Source organism: Dendrobates tinctorius, unplaced genomic scaffold (assembly GCF_039654945.1).
Source record: "Dendrobates tinctorius isolate UK_male_01 unplaced genomic scaffold, ASM3965494v1 ptg000083l, whole genome shotgun sequence".
Taxonomy (NCBI): Eukaryota; Metazoa; Chordata; class Amphibia; order Anura; family Dendrobatidae; genus Dendrobates; species Dendrobates tinctorius.
The window spans coordinates 9,650,679-9,674,723 of NW_027361751.1; the positions used below are offsets into that span (position 1 = coordinate 9,650,679).

General features: G+C 42.9%; 1 protein-coding gene across 6 annotated transcripts in view; it reads left to right on the forward strand.

The window, feature by feature from the left end:
* The window catches only part of POLK (DNA polymerase kappa), a 125,382-nt gene extending 101,958 nt beyond the window's left edge, over positions 1–23,424 (forward strand). For 5 of the 6 annotated variants that reach the window (XM_073584103.1, XM_073584098.1, XM_073584101.1 and 2 more), the window contains 2 exons: positions 19,290–19,341; positions 21,344–23,424. In XM_073584103.1, the coding sequence (XP_073440204.1) occupies positions 19,290–19,341; positions 21,344–21,428 (137 nt within the window). In that variant the 3' untranslated portion in view covers positions 21,429–23,424. The remainder of the gene's footprint in view (positions 1–19,289; positions 19,342–21,343) is intronic. The other variant, XM_073584102.1, reaches the window with a different exon arrangement.
* Positions 23,425–24,045: the final 621 nt, after the last annotated feature.

The following is a 24,045-nucleotide window of genomic DNA, read 5'->3' on the forward strand; positions in this document are numbered from 1 at the left end:
CCTGAATCGGTGAACGGAGTGCCAGTGATTTGTCTGTTGGACTCTGGAAGTTTGGTAACCCTAGTGAGGGCTACACTTTTTCATTGGGTGATTCCTGGAAAGAGAGGCATTCGCTGTATCCATGAGGATACTAAAGACTACCCTGTGGCCTGCCTAAGTGATCATTTGTCACTAAGTGTGGTATTGAGTCCAATGAGGTTAGAATAGTCAAGGACCTATTACACCCTGTAATAATAGGGCGTGACTTTGCCTTTACATTGGGATTTGTGGGAGAAAGTGGGGTCTCCTGGTTACTCAGACGACAGCAAGGTCACCCTTAAAGAAAACGCAGAACAGCCAGAGTCTGATGGATTTCCCTTTTGTTTGTTGGTTGGTGATGAGGCAGCGTCCCCTGAGGCCTACATCCCTGAGCTGGGGTTGTTCAGGGGATACTTTTGCTACCGCTCAACTCAGGGACCTAGCTCTTAAAGGAGTGTTTGATAATGTCGCTGTACTAAGTGGAGTCGATCGGGAGCTGAAACCCGATATCCTTATTTTGCTATGCATAAGGAATTATTAAATTGTGTCACTAAGCAGAGGGGCGAGGTGATTGAGCAGTTGTTGGTACCAGAACCCTTCAGATGCTGGTTATTAGACATGGCATATACTCATATCTTAGGTTGCCATTTGGGAATAAACAAAATCCAGGAATGGATATTTCAGAGGTTCTCCTGGCCGGCTGTCACTGATAGATGGTATGTTTATTATATTCTCTTATTGCCACTACCCATCATTGAGGTCACCTTTGGATTTAGTAGCACCCCTGATCAAGTCTACCAGAGAGAATACACCAGTATATCCTAGTAGTACTCGATTAAGCTGCACTGTACCCGAAGGCGGTAACTTTAAGGAACTCCTCCACTAAGAGTATAGTCCAAGAGTTGATGGTGGCTCCCGACTTCTCCAAAGAGTTTATGGTCCAAATGGACGCATCAGATGTCAGATTAAGTGCTGTCTTGTCTCAGAAAGTGAATGGCGAAGAACACCTGATGATGTATGAGTTGGAAACCATCTCCCTGTAAGAAAAACTACTACATCGTGGAGTTGGAGTGGTAGGCCATCAAGTGGTCATTTGACACTTAAAATTATTATATTTCTATAGTGCCAACATATTTCGCAGCACTTTACATTACAGACAATAGACATTACAGCATAACAATAAACACATAGATCAAAACAGATACCAAGATGAATGAGGGCCCTGCTCGCAAGCTTACAGGACACTTTAAGATACTTAATTATTAGGCAGAAAGTTCAGGTTAGGGTCACACCAAGTCGCGCTGAGGTGGATGTGGGAAAAGAAGGGGAACAGTGCCCGAGTAACCAAGTGGTTCCTAGCACTCTAGAATTTTAGCTTCCATATAGAGCATAGGCACAGGAAGCTTAATCTACATGGCAAAGTAGATGCTCTGTCAAGGGTCCACAGTTTGATGGTGGAAGATGCCAAACCCCCCCGACTTTGGACAGAGGAGGGTATGTAAAATGGCCGCTGGACAAGTGCTTGAGGGGAGATATATATCATTGAGGTTGGTAGCCTCAGTGATGTAAGCCCATGAAAATCAGGCTCCAGCACATATAGTGCTGAGACAGTTAATAGGGCATGTCCAGGGCTGGGTTTACAAGCGTTCAGAGAGATTGGTGGGACTTGCTGCTCACATATCCCCACCCCAGGGGCATAATACGGCTAATATAAGGAAGTCCAGAGTATCATTTATGGTGTTAGTAGCAAGGTGAAATAACCTTGCTTGTGTGGCTCAATATCCACTAGGTACAAAGTGAAGGTCTGACATTTAAATGGTGTAAGCCTGTACTATATAGGGACTGTTTATTTTCCGTTTTGGTGCTGTTCTACCTTTTGTACCAAGGAGAGGCTGTTTTTGTTAAAGCCGGATGATTTATGGACATTTACCCCCTTACCAACAAGTGCCATACATGTTCAAGCAAATAGCAGTACATGTATGGCGCCGGGATCGCGGGGGCCTACGCTGATCGCTGCCTCGATTGGGTTATGGTGTCCGCTCTATGTGAAAGCATTGCACATGAGATCGCATTGTGCTGATGATCTCCATGGTGACCCCTGGCTGCAAAATGGACGCAGAGTCCTTCAGGGATGGTGGCTTTTCATTGCCTGCTAAAAGCAGGAGCTGACTTGCCTCTTTTCCTGCATGTCAGACGCTGCTCTGATGCTCTACAGAAGCAATGCAGAGTATCCGATTAACAATCTGTCACTGTATGATGATGTCCTATCCTGGGACAATGTAAAAAACTAAATATATATACTGTGTGTGTGTGTATGTGTGTGTGTATGTGTATATATATATATATATATTCCAATAAATACATTTATTTATGCTTAAAAATAGAAGACCTGAAGAATAAAGCTGCCTTATCAATTTTACCACATCGGAACAATATAAGAAAAGCAAAAAAAAACAAATGACAATTCCTGAATTGCTGGTTTTTGTTGATTCTACCTCCCAAAAATCAAATAGAAAGCGATCAAAAAATGTCATGTGCCTGAAAATGGTGCCAATAGAAAGCAGTTTTCCTCCACATATTGGGTATCTGCGTACTTGTATGGTGCAATTTCTCCTGTTACACTTATGAAAATGCAAAGTTTGGAGTTAAAAAAAACATTTTTTGTTTGAAAAATGTTTTTGTTTTTAAATTTTCACGGCTCAATGTTGAAAACTTCTGTGCTCCATACACATCACACATATATTTTGTAAGGTGTGCGCTCTCAAAAGGTGGTGCGCACACACGAGTCTGATTCGTTGGTTAAAAAAAAACATGCGGTTTATTCACCTTTTCACCACCCCGAAGGGGGGGGTGTATATTATATTACAGTGTTGCCTCATATAATATACGTTAGTGGATGCATATTTTATGTTATATTGAAAGAATCCACATCCTTGCTCTTGTAGATTAGCCGGTTTGAATAAGCATCCCTAACTTGACCGATTTAATTAAGGAGAACCTGTCATCGGATCTGGCATGATAAACTAAAGATATTGGCATAAAGTGGCGGCACATGCTCAGATTGAGATCTCTGCTTGTTATTGAGCCGAGATCTCAATCTGCACTTGCATCGACACCGGCGCCATTTTACCGAAGCCTGCAATCAGATCAATCTGCGCAAGCGCCACCGACAGCTAGTACAGCGCCGGCGCAGAATTTTAAACCGTATGTAGATCCTTACACCAGAGGCAGCCGTGGCAGAGATGAGGACCCTACCCATAGACCCACCACCCTTGCCTGCTCCGATGCACAAACAACGTATTGCACCAAAACTTCTATTGGTGATTAAAGAATAACCAGGCTGCATATTTCTACAATGAACGTATCGATTGAATCGGCATAACAGCAGATTCATGCCCATATCTATAGTGTATCATGCCTGATCCTGATGGCATGTTCTCTTTAAATGTTTGTTCACTATGCCAGTCTGCTCCATCTAAAGCTAACACAACATTGACTTGTATTAGGAAGGTGCTTGTCTTCTCTAAGAAAAAAAATAATTACTTTTCTCCTTCATAAACTACTGATGCAGCCACATCTTGAATATGTACGATGTTCATATTGCACTTTTGGCCTCAGTTGAACGTCTATACTGAGAAAAGATCCATGTATAAAGTAAACGGAGGCATCCATCACCGTTACGCTCTAATGGTATCGGTTTACTGTATGTGCCATGAGCTTTTCTTCTCTCTATTTAACAGATGACATTAGCCTATGGGTGACGGATGCTACCACTAGGCTTGTGCCACCCATAGGCTGTAATGGCCTTGGTATACTGGATATGGATATAAAAAGCTATTAAAAACGCATGATGTCTTTATATAGCAAATGCTTGTGATGGACGCCATGCAATGGCAATAATCACCCATAGACTCCCATGTAAAAGTAAGAAATACCGTATAGTACGTGCATTTTGACTGGACTTTGCTGGCCGACAGGACTCTATTTCAGCCTCTGTTACACTAATTGAGCCTTATGGGCTCGTTTATTGAGTACATTGCGAACTTTCACATACACTAAACCATGATACGTAGGCTCACTGGTGATAAATGGCATCTTCAGGCTAGGAGACCATGATTAAGGATGGCTCTGTGTCCGAAACGCGTCGGTTTTTGCCTTCATGCAATATTTTTTAATGTACTTGAAACTTATTAAGCCCTACTAATACATTTATGAACTTTTATATCCAAACGACTGGACATCTTCATTTGCTTTGTCTGCATCTCAAGCCTAGCAGGGGCTTCTACTTTCCATGCCGTGGATCTTCACAGGTACACTACGGGAGCTGGTGAACTTTGTGGTTATCTCCAGGATAGCACCTCCGTGTTCGATAGTGGTCATCCAACTGTCGGCACAACGAAGGGGCAACGGCAGACGCTTCCATTGCTTACACGTGCACTGTGTATCTGAATGGGAGGTTTATTCCCGCTGCATTTCAGGTCCAGAAAGCGCCACCATATTTCATCAGTACCTCATCCTCCATGCGTCACACAGATCTGCCCAGAAAGGAATGACACTACGGATTTATTCTGTGCCCCTTAGCTAGATGCACGGGGATGACTGATGTGCAGAGACAGGACGAATACAGCCGATGAACCCTACCTTCCTGCTTAATGACCTCTTGTCGCCATCAATCACCGTCTTCCTGTAAATGTATATTGGTGATTAATACCTGTTTGGACGGTTACTTTTTGTTTGCAGACAATTCTTTTGACGGAATATTTGTCCTTTGTAAAATGGCTATTTTTCTTTTTATGAGTCATATGACATAAATTTATCTGGAAGATACTGTATATGACAATTGGGGATTTGACGGCATCTTAAATGGAGAGAAGTGCAGATATAGTCTGCGTAAAAGATTACACAGCTTTCTAAATACTTTGCATGAATTATATGATGTTTCTCACATCATTCATGTTCAAAAGGGTTCTCCTCCAGTCGACAACCGCTTCTTAAGGAGGTTGTTAGGTCACAAAATATTAATGACCTCTCTATTGGATCGGTGGTCACCAGATGTAAGCATTTGAGCGGCATTGCAAAGCAGAGATCCATTCAATGTGACAGCGTGAGGCGACTGCTGTGGGTATTGCAGAATATCTCCTATTCTTTTTTTTTTTTTTTTTTTTTAAAGCAGCCGCTACACATTAAATGGAGCTGTTTTTATTCATCTTTGTTTAGTCTTTTATATTTGACAGCCACTGGAGTAAAAATTGCACGATCACAGGGTTCGCCAGATGTCAGATATGTTATGATCGGATAAACCTTTTTAACTGCTTAAGGCTACGTGCACACGTTGCGGATTATCCAGCGTTTTTTTCCGCACCAAAAACCGCATGTGCTGGCAGAAACCGCGGTGCGGTTTTGCTGCGGTTTTGCTGCGGAAAACATGCGGTTTTTGCTGCGTTTTTGAAATCTGGAATTGTCTGCGTTTTTACAGCATCACATGTCAATAAAGTTTAGACTTGTTTGAACAAAAAAAAAAAAGGATAATTTCCTGGTCCAACCCTTTTGTTTGCAATTTTGCTTTGCACTGTACTCACACACACACACACGTACTCACACATGTACTTAGAAACACGTACTTCACATGCACTCACACACACACGTACGCACGTACTTACACACGTACTTCACATGCACTCACACACACACACGTATGCACGTACTCACACACGTACTTCACATGCACTCACACACACACACACACGTACGCACGTACTCACACACGTACTTCACATGCACTCACACACGTACTTACACACGTACTTCACATGCACTCACACACACGTACTCACACACGTACTTCACATGCACTCACACACACGTACTTACACACGTACTTCACATGCACACACACACGTACTTACACACGTACTTCACATGCACTCACACGTACTTACACACGTACTTCACATGCACACACACGTACTTACACACGTACTTCACATGCACTCACACACACACGTACTCACACACGTACTTCACATGCACACACATGTACTTACACACGTACTTCACATGCACTCACACACACACGTACTCACACACGTACTTCACATGCACTCACACACACGTACTTACACACGTACTTCACATGCACTCACACACATGCACTCACACACACACGTACTCACACATGTACTTCACAAGCACTCACACACACACGTACGCACACACGTACTTCACATGCACTCACACACACGTACTTACACACGTACTTCACATGCACACACACACGTACTTACACACGTACTTCACATGCACTCACACGTACTTACACACGTACTTCACATGCACACACACGTACTTACACACGTACTTCACATGCACTCACACACACGTACTCACACACGTACTTCACATGCACTCACACACATGTACTTACACACGTACTTCACATGCACTCACACACATGCACTCACACACACACGTACTCACACATGTACTTCACAAGCACTCACACACACACGTACGCACACACGTACTTCACATGCACTCACACACACGTACTTACACACGTACTTCACATGCACACACACACGTACTTACACACGTACTTCACATGCACTCACACGTACTTACACACGTACTTCACATGCACACACACGTACTTACACACGTACTTCACATGCACTCACACACACGTACTCACACACGTACTTCACATGCACTCACACACATGTACTTACACACGTACTTCACATGCACTCACACACATGCACTCACACACACACGTACTCACACATGTACTTCACAAGCACTCACACACACACGTACGCACACACGTACTTCACATGCACTCACACACACGTACTTACACACGTACTTCTCATGCACACACACACGCACTTACACACGTACTTCACATGCACTCACACACACACGTACTTCACATGCACTCACACACACGTACTTACACACGTACTTCACATGCACTCACACACACGTACTTACACACGTACTTCACATGCACTCACACACACGTACACATGCACTCACACACACACGTACTCACACATGTACTTCACAAGCACTCACACACACACGTACGCACACACGTACTTCACATGCACTCACACACACGTACTTACACACGTACTTCTCATGCACACACACACGTACTCACACACGTACTTCACATGCACTCACACACACACGTACTTCACATGCACTCACACACACGTACTTACACACGTACTTCACATGCACTCACACACACGTACTTACACACGTACTTCACATGCACTCACACACACACGTACGCACGTACTCACACACGTACTTCACATGCACTCACACACACACGTACTTCACATGCACTCACACACACGTACTTACACACGTACTTCACATGCACTCACACACACGTACTTACGTACTTCACATGCACTCACACACACGTACTTACACACGTACTTCACATGCACACACACACGTACTCACACACGTACTTCACATGCACTCACACACACGTACTTACACACGTACTTCACATGCACTCACACACATGCACTCACACACACACGTACTCACACATGTACTTCACAAGCACTCACACACACACGTACGCACACACGTACTTCACATGCACTCACACACACGTACTTACACACGTACTTCACATGCACTCACACACACGTACTTACACACGTACTTCACATGCACTCACACACACGTACTTACACACGTACTTCACATGCACTCACACACACACACGTACGCACGTACTCACACACGTACTTCACATTTACTCACACACACGTACGCACACACGTACTTCACATGCACTCACACACATGCACTCACACACACACACGTACTCGCACATGTACTTCACAAGCACTCACACACACGTACGCACACACGTACTTCACATGCACTCACACACACGTACTTACACACGTACTTCACATGCACACACACACGCACTTACACACGTACTTCACATGCACTCACACACACACGTACGCACGTACTCACACACGTACTTCACATGCACTCACACACACACGTACTTCACATGCACTCACACACACGTACTTACACACGTACTTCACATGCACTCACACACACGTACTTCACATGCACTCACACACACACACGTACGCACGTACTCACACACGTACTTCACATTTACTCACACACACGTACTTACACACGTACTTCACATGCACTCACACACATGCACTCACACACACACGTACTCACACATGTACTTCACAAGCACTCACACACACACGTACGCACACACGTACTTCACATGCACTCACACACGTACTTACACACGTACTTCACATGCACACACACACGTACTTACACACGTACTTCACATGCACTCACACACACACGTACGCACGTACTCACACACGTACTTCACATGCACTCACACACACACGTACTTCACATGCACTCACACACACGTACTTACACACGTACTTCACATGCACTCACACACACGTACTTACACACGTACTTCACATGCACTCACACACACGTACTTACACACGTACTTCACATGCACTCACACACACGTACTTACACACGTACTTCACATGCACTCACACACACGTACGCACGTACTCACACACGTACTTCACATGCACTCACACACACGTACTTACACACGTACTTCACATGCACTCACACACACACGTACTCGCACATGTACTTCACAAGCACTCTCACACGTACGCACACACGTACTTCACATGCACTCACACACACGTACTTACACACGTACTTCACATGCGCACACACACACGTACTTACACACGTACTTCACATGCACTCACACACACACGTACGCACGTACTCACACACGTACTTCACATGCACTCACACATACGTACTTCACATGCACTCACACACACGTACTTACACACGTACTTCACATGCACTCACACACACGTACTTACACACGTACTTCACATGCACTCACACACACGTACTTACACACGTACTCACACATGTACTTAGACACATCCCATAGTTTAAGGTTAATATGACGGTCTCTTTTGCTGTTGACGATCTAGGTTGTGGCACACACTCAACCAGGGAGAGCTGACACTGTGAGGAACCACCACCAATACATGGAGTGTCTCAGGGGCAATAAAAGTTGTGTGAGGCACTATGACTGCTGTAACTAGAAGGCCGGCTCAAGGAAGACACAAGTGTGTCTGACAAAAGAGTATGTGCATGATACAAGACAAGACCAAGTGTGGACACAGGGCAGCACGGTGGCTCAGTGGTTAGCGCAGCCTTGCAGTCCTGGGTTCGAATCCCACCAAGGGCAACATCTGCAATGAGTTTGTATGTTCTCCCCGTGTTTGCGTGGGTTTCCTCCGGCTTCTACGGTTTCCTCCCACATTCCAAAGACATACTGATAGGTAATCTAGATTGTGAGCCCCATTGTGGACAGTGATAATAATGTGTGCAAACTGTAAACTCTGTGGAATATGTTTCCGCTATCTAAAAATAAAGATTATTATTAAAGATTATTATTCTCGTCATTAAAGCTTAGGGTAACAACTGTGTAAATACTTAATGATGAGGACAGAGTGATACACATCAAGGTGCGTGCGACTGCACGCCAACATCCAAGGCATGTTATGCTAGGTGGCACGCCTGGGTTCAGACAAGGGTTAGGTGGCATATGACTCCTGACATCTGGCAACGATCAACCGGTCTGGACATCATGATGTGGACATCATCTCCGGACATCAGGCCGCAGTCATCACTCTCCGGACCTGTGTCAGCCAACGCCAGACTACGTGCATCCGGCAGGCAAGCCAGGGTTCAAGGGTTCATTCAAGGAGGAGCGTCAGTTCAAGACATGGTCTAAGGCAGGATTCAACACAACGTCCTGAAGAGACACATGCCAGGGGCAGGTTTCTGGGCAAAGAGTAGAACATAGGCAGTAACAGGTGGGTACGGACAACACGTAAGGTTTCAACGCAGCTCATACAGATCAGAACACAACAGAGATTAAAGGTAGCAATAATCGAAAAAGCCTTCTGATAAAGAAGCACAAAAAGCACAGTGCAAGAAACAGTGTGGGTGCAAGAAAGCATGGAAAACCCGGCTGAGGCACAGAGAGGAGGGCACGGTTACAACCAGGCGCATGCAAGGGTCACACAGCGACAATGTATGGCTAAGGTACAGAAGACGCATGCAAGACGTCACGGCAAAGCTTGTTCCAAAAGGTGACAGTGAAAATGCACGTGCCTTCAAAAACATACACAAAAAAGTACACAAGGAACACAGGCAAGGTAGAAGAGCTAGGGAACGTAACCTGAAGAACAGGGCAGAGTCTACGACAAATAATCATAACGTAAGGTAGAGCATAGAGACTGGAAAAGACAGATCATAGGAAGGAGCAAGAAGGACAACAAAATAATTTTGGAAACGTATAAATTTATTTATGGATAAATACCATTTGACAAACATGTCAACCTCTTTTTTTTCAATTTGAAAAAACATTGTGGACACAAATGAGTCGATTTCAGAACAACAGAACAAAAACTGATAAAACAAAAAGATAACTTTAATTTAAGTTGTAGTACTGGGGGTAATAGCCATACCCAGGCCTGCAATCTGATGTGGAGTCTCCCGCTGCCTGCAACTGCTGGGTGAAGCTGTGGTGTTCACTGTCTTGGCGCACAGGGGCTGGAGGTTGCGGGCCTTGTTGTCTGGCCCTGAATAGGCCAAAAAGCCCCGTCCAAATCTGTTCATAGTTGAAGATCGGAGCAGGGTCCTTTAGAGCCGTTAGGGACATCTGTACCACACTCATGAAAATTGACTGCCTGTCCGGTGGCAATGATCGAGTTTGGCTTGCAATTTGCAGCGCAAAGAAATCATACTGGTCCTCTGAAGTGGATTTTTTAATTAACGCCAGAGTATCCGTCGCTGCCTTGACAGTAGGATCTTCATTTTTTTTTTTTGTTTTTTTTTTTGTCGGCTCTCCTGCCACCGGACAGGCAGGTCGGTGTTGAACAACAGGTTCTGCCGAACCAGATGTTCCTGCAGCTGGTGTTGCAGATGTTCCATCAGATGCAGAGCATGTGGCAACGGCAGAAGGTGGTTCGACACTTGGTGAACAGATCTCCCCAGCTCCAGAGGATCCTGCTCCATCTTCGGACTCTTGTTCGGTCTGTTTAGACGGTTCAATGTTCCCTTGAGTGCTGAAAAGAAAAAAAATAAAACATTAGTATGGTATGTAGCCTTGCGGCATAGAAGCTACACTTTGGACACAGCCAACATCCCACTCATCGAAAAGTGCTGCTACCTTTTTCTTGCACCATGGTGATAAAGCCTGTTTTCAATAAAGACATGACAAATAACATGATGCTATAATTTGACGTTTAAACTTAGCTTGCGTAGCAAGAATGCCTACGCAAGCTAGCTAGACATGCTGCGTTGTACAATAAACGTGCAACATGTCGTGTTAGGTAGTCCTCATCCCTACATCTTTGAACGCATAGTGTTGAAAGCATTTACGGAAATACACTCCTGTAACATCTGTATCCTGGCAATTGAACGATGTAACATGACGCAGCGTTAATTACGCAACGCACCCAATTTTTACTATACACATGGCTAAACACATTACAATTTTTTTGGGGGGCTTTTTCAAAAAAATACCTCCGCACATTCCTGCTTGATATCACAAACTGGAGTTCTTCAAAAAAGGGAAAGTGCTTCTTGCTTGGCGATGATCCACTTTTGGAACAGTTAACCAGAAACTTGTTAAAACGGTCCCTTACCGACCGCCAACGCTGCTTAAGATCTTTCTCTACAGAACAAACAAAAAGAAAAACTTGAGTACATTTTCGAATATATATAATATTAGACATCATAAAACGTTTGCAAATTACCAATTTGAGACTGTACGGCATTCGTGAATTGATCCCAGTCGGAAAACATCTGGCGGCAAATTTTTGTCCAGCACAGGTCCCTATAATATCGGTCCTTGTAGGTCTCCTCTGCCTGGTCCCAGACAGCTGGATAGTCCCGGACCTAAAATGTATAGACAGTAATGTGTTAACATGCTGTAACCAACACAAAATGGTTGATATTTTAAATTTAGGGAATATACCGCCATCAGAGGATTAGCTACAGCATTCTGCCATGCTCTAGATATGCCACCGATGTTTGCATATGGATCTTGACCCCCCCCCCGCATGTACATATGAGTCCGCCTCTGCCAAAGAAAGTCCGCATCTATAAGATGCGGAAATACTTTGGCCTAGCTACTCTCTTCCCACTACCATGTAGCGGCGACAATAGGGCTTAATGTCACCTTTTCTGATAGGTGACATTAGGCACGGTTAAGAATGGATAAGCGTCAATAAGACGCAGATCCATTTTAAATCCTAAACTGTTCAAAAGCAAATAACCCCAACATTAATAAAAATAATTGTAAGGAAAAAAAAAAAGGGAGGGCCAGAAAAAAAAGAAAAAACATGCAGGACGAGGGAGACCCCCAAAAAGAAAATGACGTGGGGGTCCCCCATATTTTGGGCCCAGAAAGGCTAAGCAGACAACTGCGGGCTGATATTTACAACCTGGGAAGGGGTTAATATCCAAGTCCCCTTTCCCAGGCTACGAATATGAGCCCGCAGCTGTCTGCGTAGCCTCTCTGGCTCCAAAAAAAAGGGAGACCCCCAAAAAGAAAATGACGTGGGGGTCCCCCATATTTTAGGGCCAGAAAGGCTATGCAGACAGCTGCGGGCTCATTCATAGCCTAGGAAGGGGTCATGGATATTGCCCCCCCCCCCCGGCTACAAATATGAGGCCGCAGACGCCTCAGAAATGGCGCATCTATAAGTTGCGCCAATTCCGGCACTTAGCCCCTCTCTTCCCACTCCCGCACCGCGGCGGCGGGATGTGGGGTAATAAAGGGGTTAATGCCACCTTTGATTGACAGGTGTCATTAACCCCGGTTAATAATGGAGAAGCGTCAATAAGACGCCGATCCATTATTAAGCCCATAGAGAAAATTTGAAAAAAGACACATTTAAAAAAAAATTTAATGAAATAAAACAGTTTTTTTTTACCAAAAATTTATTTTGCGCGCAATCCTATGCGACGCCCTCGATCAACCTAGAGAAAAAATAAAACAACAAACCAATTCTATACCTACCGTTCCGTCGCAGTCCATAAAACGAGTGTCCCACGACGATCTGACATGGAGAACAGTCACATCAGGTGATGTGACCATTCTCCATGGCTGCAGAAACACACTGCCAGGAGCTCAGCTCCTGTAGTGTGTTACTGCGCATGTGCCCAGAGTTTACCTGAGTTCAGTGACTCAGGTAACCTCCTTTACGGCACTGCTGCGTGGGAAAGGTCAAACGCAGCAGAAGAGCCGTAAAGCGAGGTCCCGGAGCGGCCGAACACCGGAAAACTCGGCGATACACTGCAGGAGCACCGCAATGGTTTCGGGGAACAACATGTGCTGTATGGTGAGTATGTAATGTACGTTTTATGTTTGTATGTCATGTCTTTGTGTAATATTCCATGACAGCGACTTCCTGCTTTTTCCCTACACTACACTCCGCCCACACACTTCCTCCCGCCTGACATCACTTCCCTATGCAGCGGTTTTGACACCCAAATCCGCAGCAAAAACCGCACATATGCCGAATTTGCTGCGGATTGTAAAGACTCTATACAAGTCTATGGGTGCAGAACCGCAGCGGAATCGCAGAAATAATTGACATGCTGCGGATTGTATTCCGCAGCGAAACCGCGCGGTTTTTACCGCACCATGTGCACAGCGGTTTCGTTTTACCATTAACTTTAATGGCACTGTACCTTGTTGCGGAAACCGCAGCGGTTCCGCAGGGTTAAAACCGCTGCGGAATCGCGGGTAAAACCGCAGCGTGTGCACACAGCCTAAATAGCTATTTTAAAGTTGTTAAATTGATTTAATTTGACAGCATGTAAACAACCAAGTTTGCAACTGACTTGGTTTTTCTATCTCATGTCATTCTCCTGCGATGAGAGCTTTTACCTTGCACAGTGTGCAGCTTGTTTCTATAGAGCTTGGCCACTAGAGCCTGGTCTAGTGTGTGCAGTAGTTACATTCCAGGAGAGGAGTTAACTCCTAATATCCCAGTCACCTCTTTCCAGCAGGTTGATGCGCGCCTCCCCTCCCACTCAAGCTGCTCCCATCAAGTTTTCTGTAATCACAATTCTCCAGCATCATGGCGCTCAATTTCCTGAGCCTTGTGCTTTTTAAATGTACTATTATCTCCTACAGTTAGATCCATATATATTTGGACAGAGACAACATTTTTCTAATTTTGGTTCTACACATTACCACAATGAATTTTAAACAAAACAATTCAGATGCAGTTGAGGTTCAGACTTTCAGCTTTCATTTGAGGCTATCCACATTAAAATTGGATGACTGCCTGAAGTCTTGAACTCATGGACATCACCAGACACTGTGTTTCCTCCTTTTTGATGCTCTGTCAGGCCTTCACTACGGTGGTTTTCAGTTGCTGTTTGTTTCTGGGCCTTTCTGTCTGAAGTTTAGTCTTTAACAAGTGAAATGCATGCTCAATTGGGTTGAGATCAGGTGACTGACTTGGCCATTCAAGAATATTCCACTTCTTTGCTTTAATAAACTCCTGGGTTGCTTTGGCTTTATGTTTTGGGTAGTATGAAACGATGACCAATCAGTTTGGCTGTATTTGGCCGGATCTGAGCACACAGTATGGCTCTGAATACCTCAGAATTCATTCGGCTGCTTCTGTCCTGTGTCACATCATCAATAAACACTAGTGACCCAGTGCCACTGGCAGCCATGCATGCCCAAGCCATCACACTGCCTCCGCCGTGTTTTACAGACGATTTGGTATGCTTTGGATCATGAGCTGTACCACGCCTTTGCCATACTTTTCTCTTTCCATCATTCTGGTAGAGGTTGATCTTGGTTTCATCTGTCCAAAGAATGTTCTTCCAGAACTGTGCTGGCTTTTTTTAGATGTTTTTTAGCAAAGTCCAGTCTAGCCTTTTAATTCTTGATGCTTATGAGTGGCTTGCACCGTGCAGTGAACCCTCTGTATTTACTTTCATGCAGTCTTCTCTTTATGGTAGATTTGGATATTGATACGCCTACCTCCTACCTCCTGGAGAGTGTTGTTCACTTGGTTGGCTGTTGTGAAGGGGTTTCTCTTCACCATGGAGATTATTCTGCGATCATCCACCACTATTGTCATCCGTGGGCGCCCAGGTCTTTTTGCATTGATGAGTTCACCAGTGCTTTCTTTCTCGGGATGTACCAAACTGTAGATTTTGCCACTCCTACTGATGTAGTAATTTGGGTTTTTTCTGTTTTTGCAGCTTAACCCCTTACCTACAAATGACGTAATATTCCGTCCATGTGACCATGGACCTAATTACCATGGACAGAATATTACGTCATCGCGATCAGCGGCGCCCACGTGGTGAGCGCCGCTGATCGCGGCCGAGTGTCAGCTAATTATCATAGCTGACACCCGGCACAATGTGTCAGGGGCGGTCACGGACCGGACCGCCCCCGACACGTTAACCCATTGCACACCGCGATCAAACACGATCGCGGTGTCCCAGGGGTTAAAGGGAAGCATCGGCAAGGAGGGGGCTCCCTCCTTGCTTCCCTGAGCCCCCCCACGGCAGCGCAATGTGCAGCGCTGCTGCGGGGGACTCCTTTCCTGCCGGTCCCCGGATCCAATATGGCGACGGGGACCTCCGGGGGCCTGCAGGAAGCTGGCTTCCTCAGTGCCTGCAAAGCGCAGGCATGAGGAAGCCTGTGCAGTGCCTGTGACAGATCGCTGATCTGTCACAGTGATCTGTGATGTGACAGATCAGCGATCTGTCACAGGACAGTGATGTCCCCCCTGGGACATTGTAGTAAAGTAAAAAAAAAATAAAAAAAAAAGTGTAAAAATAATTTTAAAAAAATCGCCAAATAAATTAAAAAAAAAAAATATTCCCCAATAAATTCATTTTTTGGAAATAAAAAAACAATAAAAGTACACATATTTGGTATCGCCGCGTCCGTAACGACCCGCCCTATAAAACTATCCCAATAGTTAACCCCTTAAGCGAACCCCTTAAAAAATAAAAATAAAAAACAAAGCTAAAAATAATGATTTATTATCATACCGCCAAACAAAAAGTGCAATAACGCGCGATCAAAAAGACGCATATAAATATCCATGGTACCGCTGAAAACGTCATCTTGTCCCGCAAAAAACGAGCCACCATACAGCATCATCAGCGAAAAAATAAAAAAGTTATAGCTCGCAGAATAAAGTGATGCAAAAATAATTATTTTTTATATAAAATTGTTTTCATTGCATAAAAGCGCCAAAACATAAAAAAACGACCTAAATGAGGTATCGCTGTAACCGTACTGACCCGAAGAATAAAACCGCCTTATAAATTTTACCGCACCCGGAACGGCGTAAACGCACCACCCAAAAGAAATTCATGAAACGCTGGTTTTTGTAAATTCTGCGTCCCAAAAAACGAAATAAAAAGCGATCAAAAAATGTCACATGCCCGAACATGATATCAATAAAAGCGTCAACTCGTCCCGCAAAAAATAAGACCTCACATGACTCGGTGGGTCAAAATATGGAAAAATTATAGCTCTCAATATGTGGTGATGCAAAAACTATTTTTACAATAAAAAGCGTCTTTTAGCGTGCGACAGCTGTCAAACATAAAAACCGCCATAAATAGTAAATCAAACCCCCCCGTTATCACCCCCTTAGTTAGGGAAAAATAATAAAATTAAAAAAATATATTTATTTCCATTTTCCCATTAGGGTTAGGGCTAGGGGTAGGGTTAGGGTTAGAATTGGGGGTTTCCACTATTTGCGCACATCAGGTGCTCTCCAAACGCAACATGGCATCTGATCTCAATTCCAGCCAATTCTGCGTTGAAAAAGTCAAATGGTGCTCCTTCCCTTCCAAGCTCTGCCATGCACCCAAACAGTGTTTTACCCCCTCATATGGGGTATCAGCCTACTCAGGACAATTTGCAAAACAACTTTTGGGGTCCTATTTCTCCTGTTGCCCTTAGGAAAATAAAAATTTTGGGGCAAAAATATCATTTTTGTGGAAAAAAAATTTTTTTGTTATTTTCACGCCTGGGCGTTATAAACTTCTGTGAAGCACTTGGGGGTTCAAAGTTCTCACCACACATCTAGATAAGTTCCTTGGGGGGTCTAGTTTCCAAAATGGGGTCATTTGTGGGGGGTTTCCACTGTTTTGGTACATCAGGGGCTTTCCAAACGCGACATGGTGTCTGATCTCAATTCCAGCCAAAAAAGTCAAATGGCGCTGCTTGCCTTCCGAGCTCTGCCATGTGCCCAAATAGTCATTTACACCCACATATGGGGTATCAGTGTACTCAGGACAAATTGCACAATAACTTTTAGGGTCCTGTTACCCTTGGGAAAATAAAAATTGGGGGTGAAAAGATCATTTTGTGGAAAAAATATGATTTTTTAATTGTACCGCTGTACATTATAAACTTCTGTGAAGCCCTTGTGGGTTCAAAGTTCTCACCACATATCTAGATAAGTTCCTTAGGGGGTCTAGTTTCAAAAATGGGGTCACTTGTGGGGGGTTTCCACTGTTTAGGTACATCAGGGGCTCTCCAAACGCGACATGGCGTCCGATCAGAATTCCAGCCAATTTTGCATTGAAAAAGTCAAACGGCGCTCCTTCCCTTCTGAGCTCTGCCATGCGCCGAAACAGTGGTTCCCCCCCACATATCAGGTATCAGCGTGCTCAGGACAAATTGCACAATAATTTTTGCAGTCCAATTTCTCCTGTTACACTTGGTAAAATAAAAAAAATTGAACCTGAAGTAATTTTTTTTGTAAAAAAAAGTTAAATGTTAATTTTTTTTAAATATTCAAAAAATTCCTGTGACGCACCTGAAGGGTTAATAAACTCCTTGAATGTGGTTTTAAGCACCTTAAGGGGTGCAGTTTTTAGAATGGTGTCACTTTTGGGTATTTTCTATCATATAGACCCCTCAAAGTGGCTTCAAATGTGATGTGGTCCGTAAAAATAAAATGGTGTTGCAAAAATGAGAGATCGCTGGTCAACTTTTAACCCTTATATCTTACTAACAAATAAAAATTTTGGTTCCAAAATTGTGCTGATGTAAAGTAAACATGTGGCAAATGTTACTTATTAACTTTTTTCTGTGCCATATCTCTGTGATTTAAGGGCATAAAAATTCAAAGTTGGAAAATTGCGGAATTTTCAAAATTTTCGCCAAATTTCCGTTTTTCTCATAAATAAACGCAAGTTATATGAATGAAATTTTACCACTAACATGAAGTACAATATGTCACGAGAAAACAATGTCAGAATCACCGGGATCCACGGAAGCGTTTCAGAGTTATGACCTCATAAAGGGACAGTGGTCAGAATTGTAAAAATTGGCCCGGTAGTTAACGTGCAAACCACCCTTGGTAGTGAAGGGGTTAAGGATGGCTTGTTTCACCTGCATGGAGCGCTCCTTTGACCGCTTGTTTCCTTCACAGCAAAACCTTCCAAATGCAAGCACCACACCTCAAATCAACTCCAGGCCTTTTATCTGCTTAATTGAGAATGACATAACAAAGGGATTGCCCACACCTGTCCATGAAATAGCCTTGGAGTCAATTGTCCAATTACTTTTGGTCCCTTTAAAAACAGGGTGGCACATGTTAAGGAGCTGAAACTCCTAAACCCTTCATCCAATTTTAATGTGGATACCCTCAAATGAAAGCTGAAAGTCTGAACTTCAACTGCATCGGAATTGTTTTGTTTAAAATTCATTGTGGTAATGTCTAGAACCGAAATTAGAAAAATGTTGTCTCTGTCCAAATATATATGACCCTACCTGTATATGCAAATACAACTATAGCAGAACAGATGACTAACAGCTGAATGTGTTTCAGCAGACCTTGTGCTGAGCTTTATAGTTCTAGTAATACTACTGCTGTGCTGCTCACCAGAGTTGTCATTCAATGAGGAGAGCCCGCCGTACTATAAGAGAGTAAGTGAGGAAACTTCAGAGTTATGAGCTGCGGAATAGACAACTTAAGAAGAACTTTTCAGTTGCAACCCTATGCTGACCTCTAAACAGTGTTGATTTGTGTTTTATTAAAATATGGGACATACTGTTTGTTGTAAATGTTTTATTTTAATTAGATTTTTTTTCTTATCACCAGGAATCACAGTCAGAGGGAATGCCGGGAATAAATCTACTTCACGAACTAAACGGTAGGTTTAGTTATGAGGAGTATGTTAGTGTGGTTTGTCGGCTTTTACAGCCTGTTGTAAATCCCCGGATTGTGACTATGAACGCTCCTCAGCATCAACGAGGATCAGTGATTACTTACTGTAATATGGGGGTAGACGTGGAAGGGCCATTTACACACTTTATAGTAGCAGAATTGTGGCGGACACTGCTAATTTAAAATCTGCGGAATGTCAATAAATTCTGCAAGGAAATCCGCAGCATTTTTGACAATCCAGATTTCATAGCAGATTTTCTGCTGCCAAAATTCTGCAGCAGATCCCTTTTGTGGAAAACACACCCTTAGGATTTTTTTCTATGCGCTAAACAAATCCAAATATGATCAGTCAAACATTGGATCACACTCTTCACTTAAAGGGGTTGTCCTAGATTGGGACTATCGCTCTTCCGCATTCTGTAGCTTCGTAGTGTCTGCAGACTTTTGTCCCAAGCCTGGAAATCCCTTTTAATCAGGTCGATTATCAATATGGAGACTGCCATACACATTAGATTGCTGTCAGCCTAGGAAAAAAAAAAAAGAGAAACAGATTCTGCACCACTGCACCACCGTGGTCTCTTAGACAAATCTAAAGAGACCATTCACACACTATATGAACGCCACATACCCCAAGGAACGGGTGCTCAATCCTGAAGAAATATAAGAATGTCCAATAGCACAATGAGAGAAAAAAGGATGGCACTCACCGTTACCAAAAGTAGAAGTCTTTATTTCATGGATAAAAATGCATGGGCTCGGGAACAATGCGGAGAGTGTGGACAACGGCCATTTCGCACTCCTGCGCTACAACGGGTCCCGTTGAAGCGCAGGAGCGCGAAACGGCCGTTGTCCGCACTCTCTGCATTGTTCCCGAGCCTATGCATTTTTATCCATGAAATAAAGACTTCTACTTTTGGTAACGGTGAGTGCCATCCTTTTTTCCCTCATTGTGTTATCTAACAATGTTTAGGTCGATCTTTCATCCGACAGTCATCCCGGGTGACTCTCCCAAACAACGGAGTGCACGGTTGACATTAAAAAAAAAAAATGCTTTAGTTTTCCAAGTAAGTCAGGAAATAAAAGCATGTGCATGAGATTTCTGAAATCTCATAGCTTTTGTTGGAATTGTAAAAAGCAGCTTTTAATTTAAAAAAAAAAAAAAAATGCTTTTCATAATCTTCTCTAGTAAAACTTTTACATTATTTACACAACATTACACTTTGATGTAAAATGCAAATGCGTTCAATGGTTTGTCCATTATTACTTTGTCCTGTTTATAGAAAGCTCTTGCTGAAGACTATTTGCCGTGACCCTTTTTATGCGTTCACCCACTGACTGCAGCAGACACTTTGTTGAGTTCTTCTACATTATCCCCATTCATTCCTTATGGATTTGTGTTAAGGTCACATAACTGGTGTTCGCTTAGGGATTCAGTAACCATTTGGGGAGGCTGTCATAAAAAACTGAGTTTAATTGAGGCTCATTCACACATCAGTTTTTCATCGTAAGAGCGCTCTATGTTCTTTTCACAGATGGCACTTGTACCTGTGATAGTCTATGGGGCTGATCACGTCGGTGATTTTTTTTTTTTTTTTTGCGCACCGAGTGGTCCATGCAAAATCATGGAGACATGTGCAATGAAAATCTATGGGTCCGTCAAAAAATCAGCCAGGGCTCGGATGCCATCTGTGTGCTGTGCAGTTTTTCACTGACTGATAGGAGAAGGTGGAAAAACTTTTTTTTTCCCCACATCAGTGAAAAAACGAATGAAGCTTATCAAAGTTTTATGAATCTCGGTCTGTTTTCCTCGTACGCCAAGAAAGCGGACGTCTGAATTAGGCTTTAGAAAGACATTCTAGACGTTGTATTACTGGACTATGGACATTTTTTACAGCAATTGTTATGGAGCGATGTCTGTATCTGGCTCAATCCTTGGTTTGATGTATTTGATTCCTGACTTTTTGCTTATTTTTTTTTCCCCCCAACAGACCCGGAACAGCACAGCAGAACCCGGCTTCTAAGAAAGCCAAGACAACTCGCTCCAGTCTGACAATTGATGCTTTTTTTAAATGATTCCTATTAAACAATGTGATATTTGGCTTCACAGCAATTACATTGCATAATATTTTTTTTTTAGATCTTTTCCAGAGACGATCCATCTTCCACCCATGATGACCTAGATTACAGGTGCCATTTTGTTAATAATATTGGCTTGCATCGGTATAGATGAAGACAGTTTCCAGTCTGTTCAGGCATTAATGTCATTGCGCACATGGGTTACCTCACCAGAACTGTGACCGGACTATGAAATGATGGGCACTTTAATTTTTTTTTTTAATTAAAATTACACACGGCCATCTTAATCCAGTCCTGAAATATTTATCCAAACCTTATATAATAATATATTTGAATATTTGAATTTTCTAAGTTATTTTTATTGCAAAAGGTGTTAGCGATTTTTAATATTTTTTATTTAATTAAGTAAAAGGAAATGTATATCTGAATAAGCAACACGTTGACCTTGGTAAGGCTTCCCTGACCACAACCAGATTACTTTCTAATGGTAGTCTGACCTGTGATGTCAACCATTGACGTAGGACAGGATCGAGCTCTGTAACTGGTGCATCACTTATCCATTGCCCAGACTGGTTCCAAGTGAAGAAAGGAAATAGTATGGGCTGAAGACATCTCAAATTTCCTAGAAATGGCATAAACAAAATTATGACTATGAAGATCACACTGCTGAAGTTTGTTTTCCAAGACTTTCACCCATTTTCAGAATAAAGGACACAATCGGAGAACCTGGCATCCCTTTGGTAGTGTTTAGAAACTTTATTTTTTTTTATTTTATTTTTTTTTAGGAAGAAGTGAACTTACGCAAAGGAATTAAGATCCATCGTATAGAGTTGAGCAAAATCATTTCTGCTGCCCTAGTTTGGGGACCAATTTGGGCCTTGGTGGCAGCTGGAGCAGGGCTTCACTTCTACATTGGGCATCCTGGACGCCTCTTTTGCTTGCTAGGCCCCATTCTGTTGCCCAAGGCCTCGTGAAGTCATGACTTGGCTGGGCCTAGTAAGTGCAAGATGTGCCGAGGATGCCGGTGCACAAGTAATGACTGCCTTGGTCCAGCTGCCATGGAGGACTGGACTGGGTGCCGGACCAGGACAGCACAAATCTTTGTGCTAAACTCTAAATACCATTAGTCTCCAATTGTGTCAGATTTTTGAGTTCTAGCAAAGGGGTTGCAGAGCTCCATAATGCCCTGTCATTGTGAAAACAAAGGGTGGGCAAGTGTCTGCTTCTACGACATATCAGAAGATCATTTTGACTTTACGAGGTCTGTCCACATAGACTTTCACTCCGCATCGCCTGCTGGCTGAAGGTGACGACAGAGCTCCATGTGGATTGTTCATTGGACTGATAAATGCTGAGAATTTACTTCTCAACTGATTTCAAGCCTGCGCCAAAGCAATTTTATGTATAGAAGCTTTGCAATTATTGTATTTTTTTTTTTAGTCGTTAAGTTAATTTTTGTATTTATTTTAAATGCATATATATTTTTGGAACATGGTTCTCTGATCCGTAAATTTTTTTCCTGCTACTGCGCAACTCTGCAGATGGCTGAGACTTACTTAGCACAGTAGAAAGGATACATGGCTTACCTATAAAACCGTGCTATACCTGTCTATATATTGTCAGTGAACTGAATGGAGCTGAGCTGCAGTACCACACACGACCTGTGGACAGGTGTGGCGCTGTTTGTTTAGTTAATACAAGTAAAAAACTTTTTTTTTTTTCTTCTCTATCCATCATCTATATATTTTATACCAATAAAGGTTATACGCCTTTTGGAACTTGGGCTGTATATTTTTATTTTATCAGTGCAGTTTACAGGGTACCCCTCTTATAATCAAACCTGACCACCATGGGTTATTATTTGCGGTAATATTGTCACATACTTTTAATGTTGCGTATTTATTCTATTTCTAATTTATGACAAAACAAAAATGTGAGCTTAATATCTTTTTTTTTTTTTGTTATTTTGATATTAAAAATAAATGTTACACGATGTCTTGATTTTGTCTTGGTACTGCTCCAAAATTACCAAATTACTTTCACATATTTTTTTTTTCACAGGCATATAATTTACAAACCATGATCAGTACCATTTCAGTCAATAATGATATGTCGAATTATGTCTTACATGTAATCCAACAGGTTATTATTTCTAGAGAGAAGCTTCATATCTGAAGAGAAATAGTCTCCTCCTTCTACTCCAGTGTTCCCCAACTCCAGTCCTCAAGAGCCACCAACAGGTCATGTTTTCAGGATTTCATTCATATTGCCCAGGTGATGGAATTATTGGCTGGTACTGCAAGTATCACCTGGGCCATACTAAGGAAATCCTGAAAACATGAACCGTTGGTGGCTCTTGAGGACTGGCGTTGGGGAACACTGCTCTACTCTGTAGGTGGAATTTATGAAGGATGAAGGCGGTATCAGGTTGGCGGGGTCTAAGAATTTTGTGGAACACTATGGGGCAATAATTCAGGTTTTATAATTAGTGGAAATTGAAAGGGTTAAGGAAAATAAAAAAAGTAATAAGTCATTACTAATTAACTTTATTTAGCAAATCTCAGTTGTTTTGTCTAGGAAAACAATCACTCTAGAACTAAAAATAGGTGCTGCC